Source organism: Monomorium pharaonis, chromosome 6, assembly GCF_013373865.1.
Source record: "Monomorium pharaonis isolate MP-MQ-018 chromosome 6, ASM1337386v2, whole genome shotgun sequence".
NCBI lineage: Eukaryota > Metazoa > Arthropoda > Insecta > Hymenoptera > Formicidae > Monomorium > Monomorium pharaonis.
In genome coordinates this window covers 4,020,208-4,041,205 of record NC_050472.1, presented here as the reverse complement: position 1 = coordinate 4,041,205, position 20,998 = coordinate 4,020,208, and the positions used below count along the sequence as shown (strand labels likewise).

The window sequence follows — 20,998 nt, the reverse complement described above, 5'->3', positions numbered from 1 at the left end:
TACTGTTTCTGGCTCAATGCTGATCTTATCCTTTTCCTTTGAGGAGATTCCGTCATGTCATGGATGGTAGCGATTCAGGCAGACGGCTCGCCTCGCGTTTCCGCGAGCACAAGTCCCATGGGTGCCCTTCGTAAGATCTGCGAGCAACAGCTCTACGAGACGCTCGTTTCCAGATACGAGAGGCACTCTCGCCGACGATAATACTTGACCCTCTCGCGAGTCCTGCAATACACACAACTCGCGTCTCTTTCCTCACATTCATCTTCAGTCACTCTCGAATGAATTTCGTCTGCAATTTATTTTACGATCAATGAATATATATCTCGATATTTTAGTTTGTATTTTTATTGCCTTCGTCCTTTCGACGTATAAATTATGAAAGCGCTGGCCGGAAAAGAGAATGCTCACTTAATCCGACTTTATTGTAAGATGCGACTTAGGCCAAGTTTTTTTTTGTTCGGTCGAACAGCGTAATTAGTATGAGTGCGTCTACTTCTAGATACTTTCCCCTCGGAATTATCTGACTCGCTAATTGGGCTTCGTCGGTGTAACAATAGACCGCAAAAAATTTTCCCGAAGAATTTTATTTAATTGGGAAGGAGAGCCCCCCTCGGCAAGAAGAGGGTAGTCGCGAATTTAATACAGGAAAATACTTGTCGGCGCTTTTCGCAAGAGCGAGAAATGCCTCGGCTTTCACGCTTATTATGTCCGGGCAATCAACGTTGACAGACATTTCATTCCGTCGCCACTTCTTCTCTCTTTTTAAAATATTTTTGGTGAAATTCTGCAATTATCCGGACTTCATGCTGGCGATGCAATTCTACGATTTTTAGCTGCGTTTTATCGAACTCGAAATATGAGGATTTGCACGGACGAAACTGTAATAAAAAAATTAATATGCCTTGTTTGACTTTTTGTTATTTTAAATAAAGACCTGTGCTACAGTAGTCGTTACACACGCGGTTATCATATTTTGCATTCATAGAGTGTTTGCAATTATTTTCCAGTTTTAAATTTATTTTCTAATATACCGATAACTAGCTTTTAGAATACATTTAGGTGTTGTTAATCTTTTATAACAGTTATTCTCTGTGTCCTTCTTTAGATTTTTACTTCATTAGCTTAAAGCTTTGTACTATCTCATAAACTTTAAAATTTGTATAAAACGAAATCGACTTTGTGCCATAGTAGTCGCACGTGTTAACTCAAGATTGGAATCCTTTTATTTTTATTTATTCTTTGTATTTATTGTTATGTGACTATAAATCTTTTTCTGAACCGTGAAAGAAATCCGCGCATTCCCATTTGTCGCATATAATTACAGGAGACACCTTCTATTGAAGTGCGAGTCTTCGAATTTATCATCTCGAAAGACTTACTCACCCACAATGAAATTTCTTCTCATCTTTGTGAGTACGAACGCCGTCTCCTGATTTACGTATAAAGAGTGGGCGAGTTTTCGGGCAGAATCTATCTGGAAAGTACCGCTACTATGGTAGCGTATAGCTTTATCGAATAGATGGATGGATGGATGGATGAGTTGTGCGAGAGGTATATCATAGTCGAACATCGAGCCTGTTCACCGACGACGAAATTCGTTACGGTTCAATTTCGGCGTAGCAACGATGGTTTGAGTGAGCGAACGAATGAGAGAGAAAGAGAGAGAGAGAGAGAGAGAGAACGTTTACAAAACTGGATATGCGGTGCTTATAATGCAGCGATCACTGGTACATCAGATGAGGTCAAACTGGTTACCAGGAATTTTCTCAAGTTTTACCGAGTACATATAGTACATGTGATGAGCTCACTCTTCGCCTATCCGGTGGCTTTTCTCTCTCTCTCTCTCTCTCTCTCTCTCTCCCTCTCTTTCTTTCTTTCTTTCTCTCTTTTTACGAAAAATCCGTAAGATCTCGCTGCCATTTTTTCGGGACATCGTTTAAATTCTCGACGACAACGAAAGACCGTTTATATTTGGATCCCTTTGAGATATCGGCTTTTGAACTTTCGACGTTCGAACATCGCGAACGTCACAAAGCATCGATCTCTTCTCGAATCACCGCGTATAAATAGTAGCTGGTTGTCGGTCCTTGCGAACATTTTTTACGACGGTCCACATTACACGAAAACGACTATATTGATTAGGCGATAACTTACCGCTAAAACATTGAATGCAAGGGAATATGAAAATATATAACTCTCTTTCTTTCTTTTTAATTATATTTTATTTAATTATGCAGTTTGAATCTATTCTATTTGATCTAAAAACGCATTTTAATACTAATATATTATTTAAAAATTTGTCTTTTACATTTGATTTCATTATTAATGTAAGATCTTTTTTTCTGTGAAAATTTTTAAATCTTTTTACAGTTTATACCGACCTAAACAAAATGATAATACAGAAAATTCAGACAGAACAGCAGAGTTAAAAATGTTACATTACAATTAACTACAACGTTTATTAAATTCACATGTTCAACATATATATGTGAGAAGTAATAGAATATTTTTAAGTATCTAAAACATGAGAAACTTATTCTTTAACGATCTTTTAATTAAATACATAAAAGAATAGGAACCATTCACTATTCGCCATGGTCTTATATTATTTCAAATTTTCCTTTGTGGACGCTTCGCCCACCATACGGGATAGAGGCTTTACATATGCGGTATTTGTCAATATTTGTGTGGCTAACGGAACGATAGTCGCGGCAGATTCGCGTACAGCAGTTGCGCTAAATGCGCCAATTAGCGTTGTACTTCGTGAACGCGTAACAGAACGATAATTACCGCCACCTCAATGCGTAATTTCGATAATTATGGATCTTTTGATAATACTGTGATACTGCAATATCATTTTGATTTAATTCAACTCGGCCGCGACCCATCGAGAACACTCCCTGCCACATACAACGTACACGTGTAAACGTTTCATTTCATTTGAATTAATTACTCTCGCTTTACCGCGCCCGCGGTGTCGATGAGTTAAATTCGATAGCTCTCTTTTTTTTTCGTCCCATGGCGTGTCCCAAACATCTACATTCGTAGCAGTTTATTGCCGCGCCCTGCAGCTCGATTGCATATTAGCAGGCACGAACCCACGTAATACAATGCGCTCTTAAAAATGTGTACCGTTACTGGAGAATGCCAATAATTTAATTTATATATACGGTTTAATTAATTTTCCGTATGCGTAATGATATCACTGCCTTTGGTACATCTTCAATTATTAACTCAGACGTATTGTTAATATGTTACGCAAGAGGATACCGATTGCAAACTCGCGCGTGCAAAGAAAAGAGAACGAACGTGAAAGCGTATATATTATATAAAAAGAAACTAATTTATAAACTTAAAATTTTAATTTCCTAGCTCTCCCCCCATTAACCCGTTAACTCGCGGCTCGTAATTTTCACTTATTAACTGCCGGCTCGTAACTTCGACTCTTCAACTCATAAGCTCGTAACTTCGCTGTGTTTGGTGCGTCTTAACGGCGAGCTTTTCAATTCCCCACTCGATGAGCAATATCACCGTGCTTCGATCCGCTGAAAATTCGTCCGCGGTTCACGTTTATTGAGTGCGAGATACACACGCGCGATCATAGCTTTTACGGCGGGGACGTGTCAATTCATTTGATATGACCAGGCACGATGCATCTAATCGCTAGTGCCCGCAGATACGAATGAGAGAGAGAGAGAGAGAGAGAGAGCTCGCAGGATGGATGCGTTTTCATAATAGTTGATCGCTCGGCGGAAACATCGACGGTTTCAATTTTAGTGGGAGAAGAGTGTGCGATCTAATCGGCTCGAAATTTGAACCATACGTTTCCACGCAAACTGTTGCGTTCCGTACGTGCGCGCAATTCCGTCGGAAAACGTGAGGAATTTCCTCTGCGGTCACCGAATACGCCGGCGATTCTGCATCGGCGGCATTCCGCATTGGGACAGGCTTTTCGTAGAACTTTTGCTTTATCTCGCATTTGGTCTTGTTACATATATCATTTAGATTTGTAATCAATAATGTCGATAATAATTATAATTATTAATATTATTGATATTCGAATGAAAAATTTAAGGGATGATTACATTCAGCAGAAATGCATGATGCGATGTATGAAGATAATTTTTATCCTATGAAAGAAAGGAAGTGTTCGAAAAAGAGAGGGGGGGGCCTTTTTCTAAGTTTAAACCTGACAGCATGATATCTAAATCGCTAGGGCGCGAGATGGAAGGGCAAGTGTATCTTCGCCTTAAATCCGACAGCTTCGACAAGAGCTTCCCGAAACGAAAACGATCGTTCCATCACTCATCGCACGCCATTTATCCATCCCGCGCCGACGTGGTTCGACCCTGTGGATATTCGATCCTGTCGGAGATGACGACGGTTACAGTCGGCATTAGCCGTCGCGACATTTCCCTTTCCCTTTGCCTGTCGCGAGTGTGTTTTGCATTTTCAATTCGCCCATCGCGGCGGTCTGTCGCCGCCACGATTTGCGAGCTTTGAACCTACCTACCTGGGAATTATTCTCTTCCCGTTGCTCACGGGTGTTTGTCATCCCCTTTGACGGAGCGGCTTGTCTACATCCTGTTCCGTCCTGGTAAATATTCCGAATTTTTAATCCGCGTCCTTTCCCCCTTTTTTCCCCGGCGAGGTACAAATTTTTTATTACACGCGATACCAAACGGCAGCTTTTCCTACTTTTCTTTCTTACACGGGAAAAACGATTTTATTGAAATATCTAAAAATTGGACACAGATTTGAAAGTCATTTTGTTGGACCATTAAAGTAATTATGAAAGATATTCAAACATGATGAACAATGCTGCAAACAATTTCGACTGCATTTCAGCAACCAATTTGGTCGTTTTACATAATTATTCTGATGGTCTATCAAAATTATTTTCAGATTTGTATTTAGCTAATTTTTTGAAACATTTGAGCAAAACCATTCTTTTCATACCGCAGATACGCAGTACAGATGCGAAATAAAATAAAGCGTAATATGTTCGAACAACTTTTATTTAATCTCGCGCGACGGAGATACGTCGAGCGTGAGATTGCCTCGCAAAAATTCAACTGAACTCAACAAGTCCATTGGCGAGCGTGTGTTATTAGGCGCAGTCGCAGGTGCAAGAGGTGGCGAGCTGTAAAGGGTTTTAGCCCTAAGTACGGTGTGGTGCAATCAAAATGAGCTCGGCGTTCGGTCGCCGAGTTGGCTCGCAATATCCAATAATCGATGTAATACCTTGTCGGGACGCGAAAACCGGAATTCCCCGCTGAAGCCTATTATACGGTCGAAAATACAGAGAATGTAATTATACGGCTTTGCCGGAAACGACGCCGGGGATTTCGACGCCGTCTGCCGCGAGAAAGGCCGCGTCGCGTTTGCACACCGAAAACCTGTACATAATATTAATTATTGCGAGATAAAACAGAAATTAGCGTGACACGAATAAGCGATTGCAATAATCAACGATAATTTGTAGCTCTCATTATCGAGTATTATTAATGTTAATATTTTATTATTCATTTTTATTAAACAGATTTTTAATATCGTTAAGTCCCGAATTGACCCTGAGAATTAAAATTCTATTCAATATTGCATTTCATATTTTTTGCTACTTATAAATGCATATTGTAATTATTTTTTTTCATTGTTTATTACGATATAAAACTGATAAAGTAATGATTATCACCATCGATTCTATTTACGATATGTTGACGTATTTTGTAGGCTCTTTATTTCTGGCATATAATTATTCATTTAAATTGTCTTCTGATGACTCGTCGGTTTTAACCTCGCGCAAGAAAGGAGAAATTCGCGGTGTCCGTGGTACAGGGTAAAAAAAATTCCTGACCATTGTTACGAACTTGACGTGAGATCTCATTAGCGAAAAACATATATTCACTTACTGAGAAAATTGACCTTTTTAATAGAAACTTTTCTTGTATGCGGACATGTATGCATAAGTAGTTTAATGATAACTGAACGTTATTGAATCAAAAAGTTAAACGATAATTTCGTTTAACTTTTAATGTAAACTTTTTTAATTTTTAATGCAAATATTTAAGTTAAATTTGAGAGTGATATGTGAATATACTTTTATAGAAAACGAATTAGAATGACTTATATATTAATGAGATAATAAAGGAGTTACTTAGAACAGAATTTTTTATAGACTTTAAGCCTATTACACGAGGAAGAAGAAAAAAATAATTTATTAACAATCATACACTTTAACAATCATACACTTTTCTTACTTGATATCTTTTCTAAATGAGGAATAATTTTTTAGGTAAGCTTATTTTAATAGATGAATTTTCTTTGACCACTATATAACTGTTCAGGCGAAGCCGAGCAACTGTGTAATTCTCATCGGTTGAGATGACGACTTCCGTACTGTATTCTCGGCTCCAAAATACCCAGTTCAAAGTACACGTGCACATTTGCATATTCTCTAAATAGCAATCAGTGTATATTCACTGATTTGCAGTGGCATACTTATAACTGTGATAACCACTGAATATTCAGTCGTTTAGTGATTTTGACTTCAGAATTAATGTATTGAAAAATCAGTGTATTTAATTTATTAATTGATAACCAGTAAATGATTATAAGTATGTCACTCAAGTCGGTGTATTTTCACTGATTTCGTTTATTTTTCTCTAATTATAATTTAGAGAGTAAAAAAAAATACTGAGTGCTTTGGGGTCTCGATTGTTAGTAAATGTTTTCTTTTTGTAATTGATTTTAAGAATTGTTTTTACGCTTGTATATTTTGACACAAAATGCAGGAGCAGTTGTTAAAAATTTTTCAGAATCTTGTTTTTTATTTTTTATTGTTTTTTGTTATAGTTCTACTGTTTTGTTTATAAATATATTTTTTAATAGCTTTATTTTAATTAAATCAAACTTTATTTTTTGCTTTAAGAACACTCCAAACTTTAACTACATGAAAAAGGTTCTTTCTTGTTATATCGATATAATTTTAATTATAATAATTAGTTGTATAAAATATCGATTGTTGCATTGAAAAAAGAGTCTTGTTGAATTAATTGGAAATCTGGTAGGTCCAATCACATTTTCAATTAATTCAATAAGACTTTTTTTTAGCGTGAAATTGTGAAAATTATTTTACATAATTTAATGTTAATACGACGGCTTATGCTGCGTAAAGTACGTTTAGATTACACCAAAAGTAAAGATTGTTAGCTGTTGAAATTTTAGAAGAAATTGTCAATTATGTAAACGCATAAGCTTTTATTTCTGAATTATTTCTTAAATCTCTAATTGTAATCTTCAATTATAAACGAAATTTATCCTAAATGGTATTTAAAGGTAGAGTTTCACAAATTAACAATCTGGATAGTTTTGAAGAGCTTCGGTTATCAAAACGAGTCGTGAAATTCGAGTCGCTCATTTGGCAAAATCACACATAAAATTTCTGATGCGCTGCTCGCTAAATGGTAAAGCGTGCAGAGGTGCACTTTTTTCCGGATCCTTTGTCTCGCGCGCCCACTTCGCTTTGTGTGCATACAACAAAAGTGACACTTGCCAGCGGCTGTCTTCCGGGCAATTGTCTTTCCAACGACCACGTCGGCTCTATCGAGCTGCAAGTGAGCCGCAGTCACCTATGTCGGCGCGCGATTCGCCTCTTCACAAAGGAATTTTCTCCCTTAAATCTTCCACGACAGCTTCTCTTTATGGATCACGTATAAGAAAAAAAAAAAAGGATTTGCCGCATTCTAAAAAAGATCATGCAAATGATAAAGACGATTAATCAGAATTATTTTAACTCCTTGTTTTACTTTAATTATTAAAATAAGCGAAAAGTCTGGTTACAATATTTTAGTCCGCTCTTTTTCATCTCGAAAACGCTCGAGCATCATAATACATTGCAGAACAAAACAATCAAGAGCCAAATGTGCCGGATTAATTATATATTTTTTTAAGTCATTTACTGGCCTCGATATCGCTCGACGTACCATCGGATTTCCGAGCGGTGTGCTTCGAGCTCCCGGCCGGATTGAGAGTGGCGCGAGCGTAAAAATCACCCGATATTGAATCCTAAATCCCTTCGCCATTTTTCCGGTTCTCTCTTCGATCTCACCATAGGCACGAGTTACTGCGACACGTTGCAGCCGACGCATCCGGGTTTCGGGCGCGCCGTGCCGCGGCGCGGCACACGTGTAAGCGGAACGTACCGTCGACGCACACGTATACAACAGATCGCCGGAAGTAATACCGGATTTTCGGGATAAAATGTTTCCCTATTAATACCTCCGGTGGCCGCGGTACACGCGCACGTGCACACGGCGGAAAATATTTGCCGGCTGATGAAATTCACGTTTCATTATCTGGAGCGCAACTAATTGGCAAGCGGAGGTGGAGCGATATTAGAGTTTTGGCGGTCGCGTGAAAACTCATCTCGCTGTGGGTTTACACCGGGCGGAAAATCCGACGATGATGAGAGAGGACTCGGACGTACAATCCGAAAACTTCCGGACCTTGAATAATAGAGATTCCTTGACGAATTTGAGCGAGCGGCTTTTACTCGGTTGTTACCGTCATCAATTCCGAGTCGGTCCAGGGGGGGGACTTCAACCGGCAAATAACGGACGAGCGTATCTATAGATTGATCGCGCTTTGAACACTCGAACATTTTTGGAAGTACGAAACATTTGTAATCCGAGGGCTTTTAATTTTTTCGAAATTAAAAAAAATAATCCGAACTCAGCCGCACGTTGCCTCCCGCTCACCTGATTTAAATGATCTCTCTATGGATGTTGATTTACTTGCCCGTGCAACGTTGCGAGCGATAAATTAAACTTGAATATTTAAACTGTATATGTTTAATTTGTTAGTCAGTTTCGCTCGCGATGTGATAAGGTCGAACGCGTCATTGATCGACACGCACATGATTTACAGGCCGCCGGTGCCGGATCGGTGCCGCGCGCGTGTGATAGCGAATATCGACCGTCGAGTGACTCGGCTCGCGATAAGAGAGTATTGGCACGGATATTAGCGCGGACACGACGTATACGCATATAAAATTAGTGCGAGATATATGCCGGTCGGTTGAGCCGCGCCAATATCTTTGTTAGTAATTATACGCGGCGGGTAGGAGGGGGACTTCTGGGAGCGCCGCGCATAAATTTAATGTTCTGGAAAGAGGCCGTGATAATTAAAAAATAAAAGATGAAAGGGAAGGAAGAATAGGCAGGAGGCAATGTCGCCGGTGGCCGGCAAATGAGTGACTCGGAGAAAGAAAAGAGAGAGAGAGAGAGAGAGAGAGAGGCGGAGGTGTGGAATTTAATCCGATTATACCGCCAGTATTTGGATGGCCTTTTTTTCTCCCGTCGTGGATCGAGTTCCCGGATTAATTGTGCGATCTCCCTTTCCCCCTATCTCTCTCTTTTTTTTTTCTCTCTCCTATCCTTTATCTTTTTCCCCATCGCGAAACGCGCGCTTCGTTAAAACCGTTATTATTGCGGGATGCACTTCTTTGTCGGGAAAGAAGCTTGCGTGATTGTTTATTAGCCGCTTTTAATCTTCGAAAGAGAGAATGCTATTTAAGTCTTGTCAAATGTCTCCGGTTTTAAAGGCGAGTGAAATTACGTGTACTCGGTAACAGAATATTATCCAATTATATCATTTTTCTTACACAAATGTTAGACAAGTCAAATGTCGACGAGTTTAGTCAAAGGAACTAATTTGCCTTGTAAAGTCTCTTATATATATGCTTGAAAGTCTAGTTTGTAGAAGGTCTATATTGCAGAAAGTCTAATTTAAACGAGTATTAAATTTGCACCGCGAAAATGAATGAAGTAGCCGTGCTAATTATGAACACTTTATCTTAACTTTGTGCGCGAGGAACGGTCCTCTAATTGGTCCTTGAATTAAAAAACCGATTCAAATTTTTCATAATTCGCGCCACGAAGTACATCATTGTTTCGAGAATAAAAATAAAATAAAGCTTTCGAAAAAAAAAAAAAAATTCGCGTTTGTCGGGATAAAAAAGTACAGGAGCGGATCGGGCTTTCCGCTTCCGGCGACCGACTGGCCCGTGCTCGCGATGGTCGCGGCCGATACGAGCGAATTCCACGGCGAGGCCCGCTATCTCGTCCGTAAATCACTGCGTAATGAGTTTAACTTTCCGCGAGCGACAAAGCTGCCTCCGGAGGAGTAAAAATGAGAAACGAAGGAAAACAAGGGTTGCGAAAGAACGGAAGGCTTGCGAGCGCATTGATAATCACTTTTCCAACTGTATTCTGCGTCTGAGAGATTTTTTGAGGGAGGGTTACAGCGAAAGAGAGAGAGAGAGAAAGAGAGAGGGGGTGCCTTCGCGCACAACATCGTCGACGGAGAGGAAGGGATGATTCGGCGAGGGATGATGGCGAGCAAGCGCGTGGATTTTGGGTTGACGAGCAGCGGGAAGGAAGGGGGAGGGCAAATATGGGCCAGGTAACTGGGTCACCCTGACTGAGGGCATTGCTTTTGCCGCCGCGCGACCATCCCTCCTCTATCCAGCCACCCCCTCGTGCCGCATAACAACCCTCCTCCCCTGCCTGTCGGTGTTCCGATCCGATACGGCGACAACGACGTGTCTCTTCTGTCGCAGCTTCGACAGGCGACTACGGCTTTCTTATTTACGATACGTCATTCTGTTCCATCCCTGTCTCGCCCCTCGCGGATGAGTTATTTCCTTCCGTGCATAGTTAAGGGGTTTTTTTTCTCCCCTCTCCCACCTGTCCCCCGGTGCAGCTTGCCGCTGTGACTTTTTCTTTCTCACGTCTGCGAGCCCCTGCTCAATATCTCAATAATCCTTTTACGAGTTCTCGTCGTACTCGTCGTGCGCAGCTCATCGGAGGGTGTTTATCGCAGCAGAAAGGACGATGATTTCCAGAGGGCGGGTTTTGAAAAGGCCCTTTGAAAACAATGCGATATTATTGCAGTTCCTACAGCTGTAAAACAATTCACAGTTCAGAAGACTCTGCTTTCCGTGTATCGGAAGAGACTCGTATAATGAATCCGAAATATGGATTATATTTCTAACCGCGTAATTTTTCTCGAGTTTGTTTCGAGTACGGGTTTATGGACGATCTCTCTGCCCCTTTTAGAGGCTATCCAGAGATAGGGTAGAGATAAGAGGTACGGAAGAGTGCGGAAGAACGTGCTCGCTCGTGGTTTCTTGAGAGAAAGGTGCTGAAGAGGCGCCCGGCTCTTAAGGGCTGATAAGAGCCATCTCGCCATTTTCCGGCTTGCACGCGCGGGGGTGCGTGTTGTTTTCCTCGCGCGCGCAAAATGCTCCCCCTTTCCGTTCGTTTCACATCGCGGACAATTTTATAACCAAGTGGCACTTTGCGCGTGTGCGTCGCGCAATAACCGTGTCTCGTGATACTGCAACGCCGAATTAATACTTCATTTAGACTCCATTTGTATGCACATAAAAGCGACGATGAAACTGAAATAGATAAATTCGCAGATAAAGAGAGAGAGAGAAAGAGAGAGCCGCATTTATTTTACGATATGTTAATTTGTAGCGAATCGGAGTTTCTCTTATGACTGCAATTACGCGGCCTTTTGCCTAATAATCGTGAAGATTACAACAGAAACGTTTCGTCGCCGTATGGCGATCTTTTTATCTTTTTAAATATATATATTTTTAGCGCGATTAAAGGCCGTTCAAATAACAGTTTTAATTTTTAATCTCACCGAAGCGGCGGTTCGTTATCGATTAGACAAGGCCACACGGAACGCCATCGGATTACACGATAACGATTGGTCCAGACTGCGCGCGGATGGCCAGGGAACGGATAGTGGGAACACTCGGAACTTCTGCCTTTCTTTTTCTGGGACACTGGGATTTTCCCGCGCCAATTGCGTTGTCATTTCGTTACCCATTGTGTCGAGGCCTTTGGATGCGGGAAATTTTTTTTTCCAGGTTCTTATAACTCCTTTGGCTTTGTGATTCTCGAAATCACGAATTTCAGTGTCTTCGAACATTTCGTCCTTGCCAAAGGGATGCAAGAAGCCACACGAGAGACGTAGAAATCGATTATTCATTTTATATTTGTATATATTTCTATTAATTAACAGCGATTCTTTTGAAAAATCGCTTAATAATGCAATATATGTGCACTCAAAAAAATTAAAATATGTCGTTTCTGTCTCCGTTTTTGAAATACTGAAGATATATATTTTAGTTTTAAATGGTTTTTAGATTTGTAACACTAAAACACTTAAGGCTGTTAAATATTTTAATTGTAAACGTTTTAGTATTTTAAATTTGAACACACATTTCAAACATTTAAGTATTTTAAAAATGGAGATATAAAGATGGCATTTTTATTATTTAAAAATCAATCAATTTTTTTAATATACAAGCAATACTGTGTATTAACTATAAATGACCAACTATTTCTGTAATACTACGACGTCATAACTCATGAGTGTTTTATTACAGTTTATACATATATTCGGCTAATGCAATCACATTTGTTACGTTGCATAATAGATTCGTTGCAATATTCGTATTCTCCTGTTGCTTGACCTCCTTTTTAGTTTCACTTCAAGTACGTTTTTGTTTAATACATATTTTGAAGCGACTTTTTGCATACGCAATGCGAAGTTCCGCGCTTTCATGATTCTTAAGCGAATCGAACGCACTGTGTAAAGCGTATACTATAAGCGTTTTGTTTTCCACGAATCCTTTCCAGTTTTTGTGCTGAAACGTCGAAAAAAGCTCGAAATTCGCGATTTTTGCTCGTGTTAGAACTTTAAAAAGGCTCCAACTTAAGCTTAAAATACTGAAATTAGAAAAGAAAAATGGCGGCAGAAAAGAAAGAAATTATTCAAAAATTAATTGGTTAAAACCTCGTAATTATTATTGGAGAATACTCGAAAGGAACGGAGGGCGAGAAAAGAACGGAGTGAAGCGACACGAACACGCGGGCAGGGTGGAGGGATGCACGGTGTAGGGATGCAGGGAACTGAGGAGAGGAAAACGGGGTGGTAGATACCGCATCCGTCTGGCTCGTACCAACGCAGATCGTCAGAGGGTAGAAGAGAGAATTGGGTCAGCCGGCTTGTGGAGGGCACTTCAGGTGTAGGTACCTATCTTCCTACGTAGCGGGGCCACCCTGCCTGTACATATCCTAGTGCATCGCTCGAGAGGGTTGTGTAGTGCCGAAAGTAAAACGTATGACAAATTGTCGGCCGCGTTAAAGCGAAGACGTATGCAATCGCGACCTTAGTTCGTGCGAGAATCAAAATCATTCAAATCAAGTAAAAAAAATATTACAAGATATTTTTTATTGCACATCTAGGAAGGGAAGATTATCTTTGATCGAAAAATTATTGTAATTATATTTAAATTTATTTTAAAACGTACTTTGGCGTATGGAAATATTACTGTTTTATAAAAAAACGTGAAAAAATTATTGAATAATTATATTATTACTTATAAAGTTTCAATACTTACACGCAATTAGGATATTAAGAGAATATTCTAATCCAGAACACGAACAAATTTTTGACTAAATTTTTGAAATCTTTTAAAAGAAAACTGTTGCACATTTTTATTTGTACTTTTATTTCTACTACGTATTAGTCTTTAGTAAATTAGTTATCGACTTCAGTATTTTCTGAGAAATTGTGTCAGCCAGCTTGAAAAATATATTTGTTTCAAAATTTATGTAACATGAGATAATAAACTTTTAGCCAGATCAAAATTTGTAGACATTTATTAAATACGTAACAAGATGAGTAAATTTGTGCAGCAGTTGTCTGGAAAAGAATTCACAGAAATAGATAAACTTTTTCGCGCTCTAGAATATCCGTTTAATTCATTTCCGTGCACCGAATTTTTCGTTATAATTCCAGTAATTGCTGACTAATATCGTCGCTACCTCCTCTCCTCGTTTACCGTTAGCGTCGTTTGCACTTCCGCATTTATCGTCCCGGTTATTTCTCGTACCTTCCCGCTTGTCACCCTCTCGTCGACATCGTCATTATGGCGAATATCCTAGAAGTGGCGCGACAGAGGGGTCGGAAATGAGTCTCCGCTATATCGCGAGAAACATTTCTTCTCGAGTATTCTCGTTTGGCTCCTCTCGAAATAAGGAACGGTCGTCTCGGCCAATTTGGAGCCAATACCTTCTTGATAACCTTTGAGAAAACGAATTTGTTTAGCCTTTGTGCTCAGAGACAGTCTCTCGCTGAAACAAATTTGTCTTGCAGCCAATTTTTAGTTTAAATTTTAAAGGATGCTCCGCATACAATGTCAGCGCCGAAATTTCGAAAAGTGTACCGCGTCCTGCCCTATAATTGCGAAACTCGTCTAGACCAACTAGTTTGACTAAATTAACTTTGACAAAACGTTCGCGCTGAAAAGAACCGTCCCGGCGTTCAGCGGAACGCAACTGGATCGTGTGAAATGCAGTGGTACTTCCCGCACATTGCTCGTTATAGAATATCTTCGTCCCAACGCTGCACCGAGTCAGGAATTCGCCGCACTCGAATGAAATTGCGTATTCCGAGCGCAATTTCGATGATGCATCGTACGTAAGTGCGATACTTGATAAGGTCTCAATATCCATAACTCGTTGGAGTTATCTCTCCCGAGGATGGCCGGTCGATATATATATATATTTTTTTTATCGCCACTGTATCCATTTTCGCGCGGTGAATTGATTTTCTTTTTCGGCCATCTTTAATGATACACGCGCGAACGATGCGAATGCTCGCATAATTGGATCTGCGAATTTTTTCCCCTCGCGAAACGGGAATATCTGTTCACGAATTGAAAGAGAAGAACGCAACTTGGTTGGGGAAACGTTTTATTTTATTTCGGAGCACGCCCCACCTTCGGAAGCGCAAACCTCTAAATATCATCTTTATCATTCTTGAGTATATTTTAAGAGCGAGCCTTCCAAGGAAGAGTAATCTTCATATAATCCCAGCAGCGGAACGGAAGAGTTTGAGACATCTGAATTATTTATACTTGGCTTTTAAGGCGGTGCAGGGACCCCCTCGGGACACGGGATGAGGCTCTAAGCTGTACTCTGATTAGCCTAAATGATGAGATAAAATCATCACTCTTTTAAATGTGTCTTAAATAATATTTGCGACGTAGTAAATTGCGCATAATCCGGTAGCGGAGCGAAGTATTTTTTTTTTTTTTTTTTTTTTTTTTTAAGTTGGAGATATCTGCATTATTTATAGCCGGCTTTTAAGACGGCGGTGCAAGGCCCCGGCGGGACACAAGACACAAAGCTGGTACTCTGGTTAGCCTATTTATATAAATCCGACCCTGCCCCGTATAGCTTTGCTTATACTTTTGCTACAATACTTCCTGCTCTCCTTGCTCTCCGCGGAGCTCCCCAATGCGCAACCTTTTCCCAACGGAAAAACAGCGACGACGTTTCAACAGCGTTGCTTTTGACATCCACTCGCCTTTCCCCTCCCCCCCGGGCGCGAGGACGAATTTACACCGGCGAATTTAATGAACTTTCTTCAAGGAATAATGCGAAAAGGCTCAGATCTGTCGGGCGTTTCGAGAACGAGACGTTTACCTTCTTTTTTGGTTGATTTAAACATTCAGATTCCCCGTGGCGAAAGATCAATTGCGTCAATCGAGAGAGGCGCGCTGTTCGACTTTGTTCTCGCTCTCAGCAAAGGATTCATCCGGCGGTGATTAATCGCTTACAGCTCGTTTAAAATCAAAAGATTTCGATAAACGGCGGGCGCGCGATTTAAATTCGCGCCGAGGGAAGACCGACGACAAATTTCGTCGCGGATCAAGTTTTCTCTTCCCGGTATGCAGGATGGATCCATTAGAACCTATATATGTCTCTCTCTTTCTCTCTCTCTCTCTCTTCCTCAGGGCTGAAGGTATAAAAGAAGAAGTTCAAAGTTGGGTAACTTTGAAAGGCAGCGCGCATTATGCAAAGAAATTTTTTTCCCCGGGACTATTTTTTCATCCATCATCCGGAGGCAAGAAGTGCCTGCTATTAATTCGCGCCCATCTTTCCCCGCGCGACATAATCGGACAGTTAGAGGCTAATCCTATCGCGTGAAATCATTTCCTGAATTTCAGCAACTTCATTTCTTTTTGTGCCCTCAAATTCCGAGAGACCATTGCGGTACGTTTAATCTAACTTCGGCCAGTTTTCATGGCGGGGCACTCAGCAGAGATTCCGGGGACAGTCCAGCGGTGAATAAAAGATCCTGCGGAGTCGGTATGTAATTATAGCATACGCTCCCGGAAGGGATGCGCCTCAACGTGGCGCTTGAGGTTCGGCTATGTAGGTCAGACACCGACATCCGCTTTATTGCCTATCCCGGCTGACCTTAAAGATCCTTGATATTTCGACAATCCTCGAAAAACACGTGGGTCGCCAGTCTGTCCCGCGAGAGGCAGCTAATTTGGACGGACGGACAGCTAGATCGACATCGACGTCGATGCTACGCCTGCCTCTTCTTCTTTTTCTTTTTCTTCTTCTTACGCGGTGCCCTTTTGCCGTCAACTTCCGTTTTATAAACGGATCCGATCTATTCCCGTGATCTCCTTGGGGACGTCAAGCGATGGAATCATCTTGCAACGAGCTTTTACTCGAATTTCAAGCATATTCGATTTTCGATATGGCTCGCAATTTTTATTTCAACGTATGCTTATGATACGAGTAAGTATGATACGAATGTATCAATTTGCAATCGATGATCTGGTGATAAAACTCGTAGTCGTTGCGAGAATCGCCATACGTTTTATACACAGAAAAATAATGTAATATAGCCAATAACATATGTGATTGCGGGCTGCCAACTACATAAAATACTCAATACAATAATATTTGCTATTAATGCAAGTACAATGTTGATACTGCAATAGCATACATTATTGTATTGAGTATATCTGTAATTGGCAGCCCGCAATAACATATCTTATTGAATATATTACTTGTTTTTTCAATGTAGAGAAGAGTTTCTAACAAATACGCAATGTTGCCTAAATTGTATCATCACAAATTTTATTACAATAATATTTATGTAAGACTGATAATCACAGCGCTAATAATTTTTTAATATGATTAAAAGTGTACTTATTATGAAAATTCAAGCCAGTTTTATTTCCGTGCTTCTATCTTTTCATTATTGTTATTTGTTAATTATTAAATATTTGCTTCTTTTTTCGATAAATGATTAATAAAATAATTAATGGTTTCTATTTTTAATTAGTTTAATTCATAAATATTTTCAATGGTAATACGATTTAGGAGACCCGCGGGTACGATTTGGGCAACTGATAGTCGCCTAAATCATATCTTTTGCATATGTTGCAAAAAAGCTTATAACTAATTTGTTATTGGTGAAGGGTTAAATATAGTAGCAATAGATACCTGAAACATTAAGCTATATTTCCAACGTTTATTACAAATCAATATCAGATGGGAAATGTAATAAAAAATTGTATATATGTATACTTAAGTGGTATATATTCGACAATTCTTTTTCTAAATCTTATAGAACAAAAAATAAATTAAATATCTTTTAGACTGTAAATAAAATATTTTAATCTTGTTACTTTAAAAGTGATTCACTAACGTAGATTAAATCGAATTATTTTAAAGCAAATACAATTATTATCTCGAAAATTATTGCATTACTGTTTACTCATGCATACGTGTTTAACAATGTTTATTTGTAAAAAAGTTACGTTTTTAACAAACGGATGAAAGCTTTATGTTAATAAGAAAGTACATTAATTGAGAGACTAGATGATAATAGCTTGCTTAATACCCTTGAAGTCGTTAGTTTATCCATTTTCCGCTTTCTTATTTTATGCTTTGTAATGTAGTCGCAATATCTTTCGCTTGCGTTAACCGCATCTTGAATAACACAAGAAAGCTGAAATGTAGAAAAGCGTGTATTAAAAAGTCAATAATACAAAATTTTTTACTTAAATTTTATCGTAAGTTTTTTATTTCACTCAGACTAATCAAGGTAAAATTTCGCAGTGGGAATAATTTGTGTAGAGGTGGTTAGACAAATCTTTAATTTCATTTTACATATATTCTCTCTCTCTTTCTCTGTCGTATTTCTCTGTGTATAATAAAATTGTAGAAAATCGTAGGAAAAGATTGACTAACGGTGCACGATGATCTTAATTGCAGGAGGCGTATAGGAAATGGGTGTGCAGCTCCCTGGTGCCTTACTTTGCTCACGACCCGAAAGAGGTGGAAAACTTGGAGGGCAGCTGGACCAGATTAAGGCCCTGCCGATCCATTTGCCAGACCGTGGAGCAACGTTGCCCCTACTTCCTTCCGGGCGATCGTGCCCCCGCATACCCCACACAATACGCCGGCGAGCCCACTTTTCTTTGCAGAGGTAAAAAAAAAGAAGAGCGAAAAAAAGAAAAGCAAAAATGATAATCCGAAACTAAGGAACAGTTGTCGTTTTGAATTTGATCGAAGCGTCCGTTCAATTCGGTTTATTTTTCCGTTTAACGAGCTAAATCTTGAAGAAGGGTACAAATGTTCAGTTGGCACCCTGCTCGCTTCGCAAGTTTGCGACGGATAGCATGAGACACACGGGCAACCGGTATCCGTCACGCCGCCCGTCCGTCCCTCCTCCTGTTCGCGCTCGCACGACGAACGTTCATTTTGCCGTTCATAACGTAGCGTTAAGTCCGCGGCATAGAAATTTACATGAGGATACGCATAAACGGTCGTTGGAGCGTCCTGCATAAGCTCCGCGAAACAATGCGGGCGCTTTATGCCGGGGGGGGGAGGGGACGGAGGGGAGCGGGAAAGAACCATCCCCCGTACTCGTGTAAATTATTATTGCCATTACTGCACCACGTCGTAATATGATCAATGACATTTCAGGCTCGCGCCATAAACCTTCCATAACAAGTAACACGAATTAACCTTCAACCCTCACTCAGCAGATCGGCTCGTCTCTGTATTTCCGAAACGGAATTTTTTTTGCGCGCAGCGTTGTCGCCCGGCGGCACGATACCGGTCTCTCGCTATCTGACGTGTTGTCGTTCTGCCAGCATGAAACGCTTCACTCACCGTCAGCTCCGTTGACTTCGGTAATCTTGACTCTTTACGCTCGTTGCCACGAATATCCCAATACGACTGCGTTGAAAATCATAAAATAACAGCGACAAGTTCGAAATATAGATATTTATTAAGAGATTTATCAATTGGAAAATTTAATGCACAATGATATAACAATGATTAAAACAATAAACAAAGAAATAAATGTACGTGGCAAGGCAATTATATAATGACACACAATGCAATACCGGTTCATATATTTCTCCGTAAATTGAATTGTAATTTTATACGCAGAGATCTCCTCAATTTGCATCGCCGTGGCAGAGCGCGAAGGGTTAATACATCCGAGCATACACACGGGCGGATGTCCGAACCGTCGAAATACCTCCCCTCCCCCCATCCCCGTTTTTCTTTTTTTCCCCATGAGTCGACGCAACAGTCGTAAAACGGCGGAGGTGCGCGCCGCCGCGTTTGGATATAAACTGCGTTAAATGGGACGCGTGCCGCGCGGTTATTGGAGGATTGGACGCTTTATCGGGCTTTATATTTTTTTTTTTCATCCCTTGCACCCGCGCCCAAGATCGCCCGATGTAATCCCAGCTCGAATGCAATTCAACCCTTCACTTCCCGCTGTCGCATTTCCGTAACAACTAGCGGAAATATTTCTTTCTCGCATCTCCTCTTTTTTTTTCTTCTTTCCTCTTGTTGTTTAAATCTTCGCGGCGCAACGGCGAAATTTTAAAGTTTATATCTGACGTAGGCATGATTGCGAGACGTAGAGCCCTCGAGAGATATATGGAGAGCAGCGCAGATTAAAATAAAGAGCGAATTTAGTTTATCCTGTTATTTGCGATGTTTGTCACAGAGGAAAAAAAACGAAAATCTAATTGACAGATATGATAGGCAAGTTGGCACGTCGCTGATTCGCAGTTCCTCGTAAGAGTCGATTGCCAATTAGTTGCGAACGAGAGCCGTCCTTGGACAGATCGATCTTAGATTAATTGATAATACGGCCTTTACAGAAAGTCTGGCGAGTTGTTGTCAGTGGCTACGTGCCAACTAATCCGCTTTTAATCAACCGGATCCGGGCTCCCCGTGTGCGACAAGATCGCATTGAAAATAATAATGCGCGCGTGCGCACAAAGATAGCGCACTGAAATGTTTACGGAATTGCGACTCTTTCACGGTGTTTTTGTGATGTGATATATTATTTGGCATTATTTTACTTATGTGGTTGTTTTTACCTTCTCCTTCTCCTCTTTCGAAAGAAAAAAAAAAAAAACTTGTCAAGACACAATTAAGTTGAGCTTTATACGTGTTCTCCAAAAAATACACCTCCCGCCGCCTTCTTTCCCCGACGAATTTCCTCCCCGTGGCTGGTGAGAAGAACGATCGTTGTACGCGTTCGTCCGTGCACGAGGTCGTTGGAAAATGCAATGATTTCAGACCCGAACATCCTTGAGACCGGCGAACAGGCCGGAAGGTCGTTGCACGGCGTCAGGGACGACGAGTGCTGCTTCTACGTATGCACCGAGGATGCCAAAGAGGGTATCTGCAGCAAATGCGAGGAGCCGTGGAAACATGGCTTAATCGACGACAGGGCGACAGCGCCTCAGTGCGAGAGCCCCCCTCAGCCTGGTTCTACAGGTAGGCGTGAATAGGGTGATTTCGGAATCAACGAACGATTAAAACAATCGCGACGAATTACAGGAATTCTGGAGAAAAATTCCGTCAGGATCAAACATCTTAATTGTTACACTTTTTATTTACAATTTCAAATAGAGTAATTTACGATATTGGTAGACATTTGAATTTATATTTGAATACATTTGCAAATTGGAGATTCGCAAGAGTAGCATTATCCGTATTTGAATAACCTATTATCCAGTTCTCGATATCGAGAGAGGCCGCAGAATTTTCCGTTTTATTTCCGT

At 40.4% G+C, this 20,998-nt stretch overlaps 1 protein-coding gene across 1 annotated transcript in view; it reads left to right on the top strand.

Moving 5' to 3' along the window:
* The window catches only part of LOC105837925, a 93,168-nt gene that overhangs the window by 44,744 nt on the left and 27,426 nt on the right, over positions 1-20,998 (top strand). The window contains exons 2-3 of the mRNA XM_012683117.3: positions 18,174-18,387; positions 20,511-20,711. Coding sequence (XP_012538571.2) covers positions 18,174-18,387; positions 20,511-20,711 — 415 coding nt within the window. The remainder of the gene's footprint in view (positions 1-18,173; positions 18,388-20,510; positions 20,712-20,998) is intronic.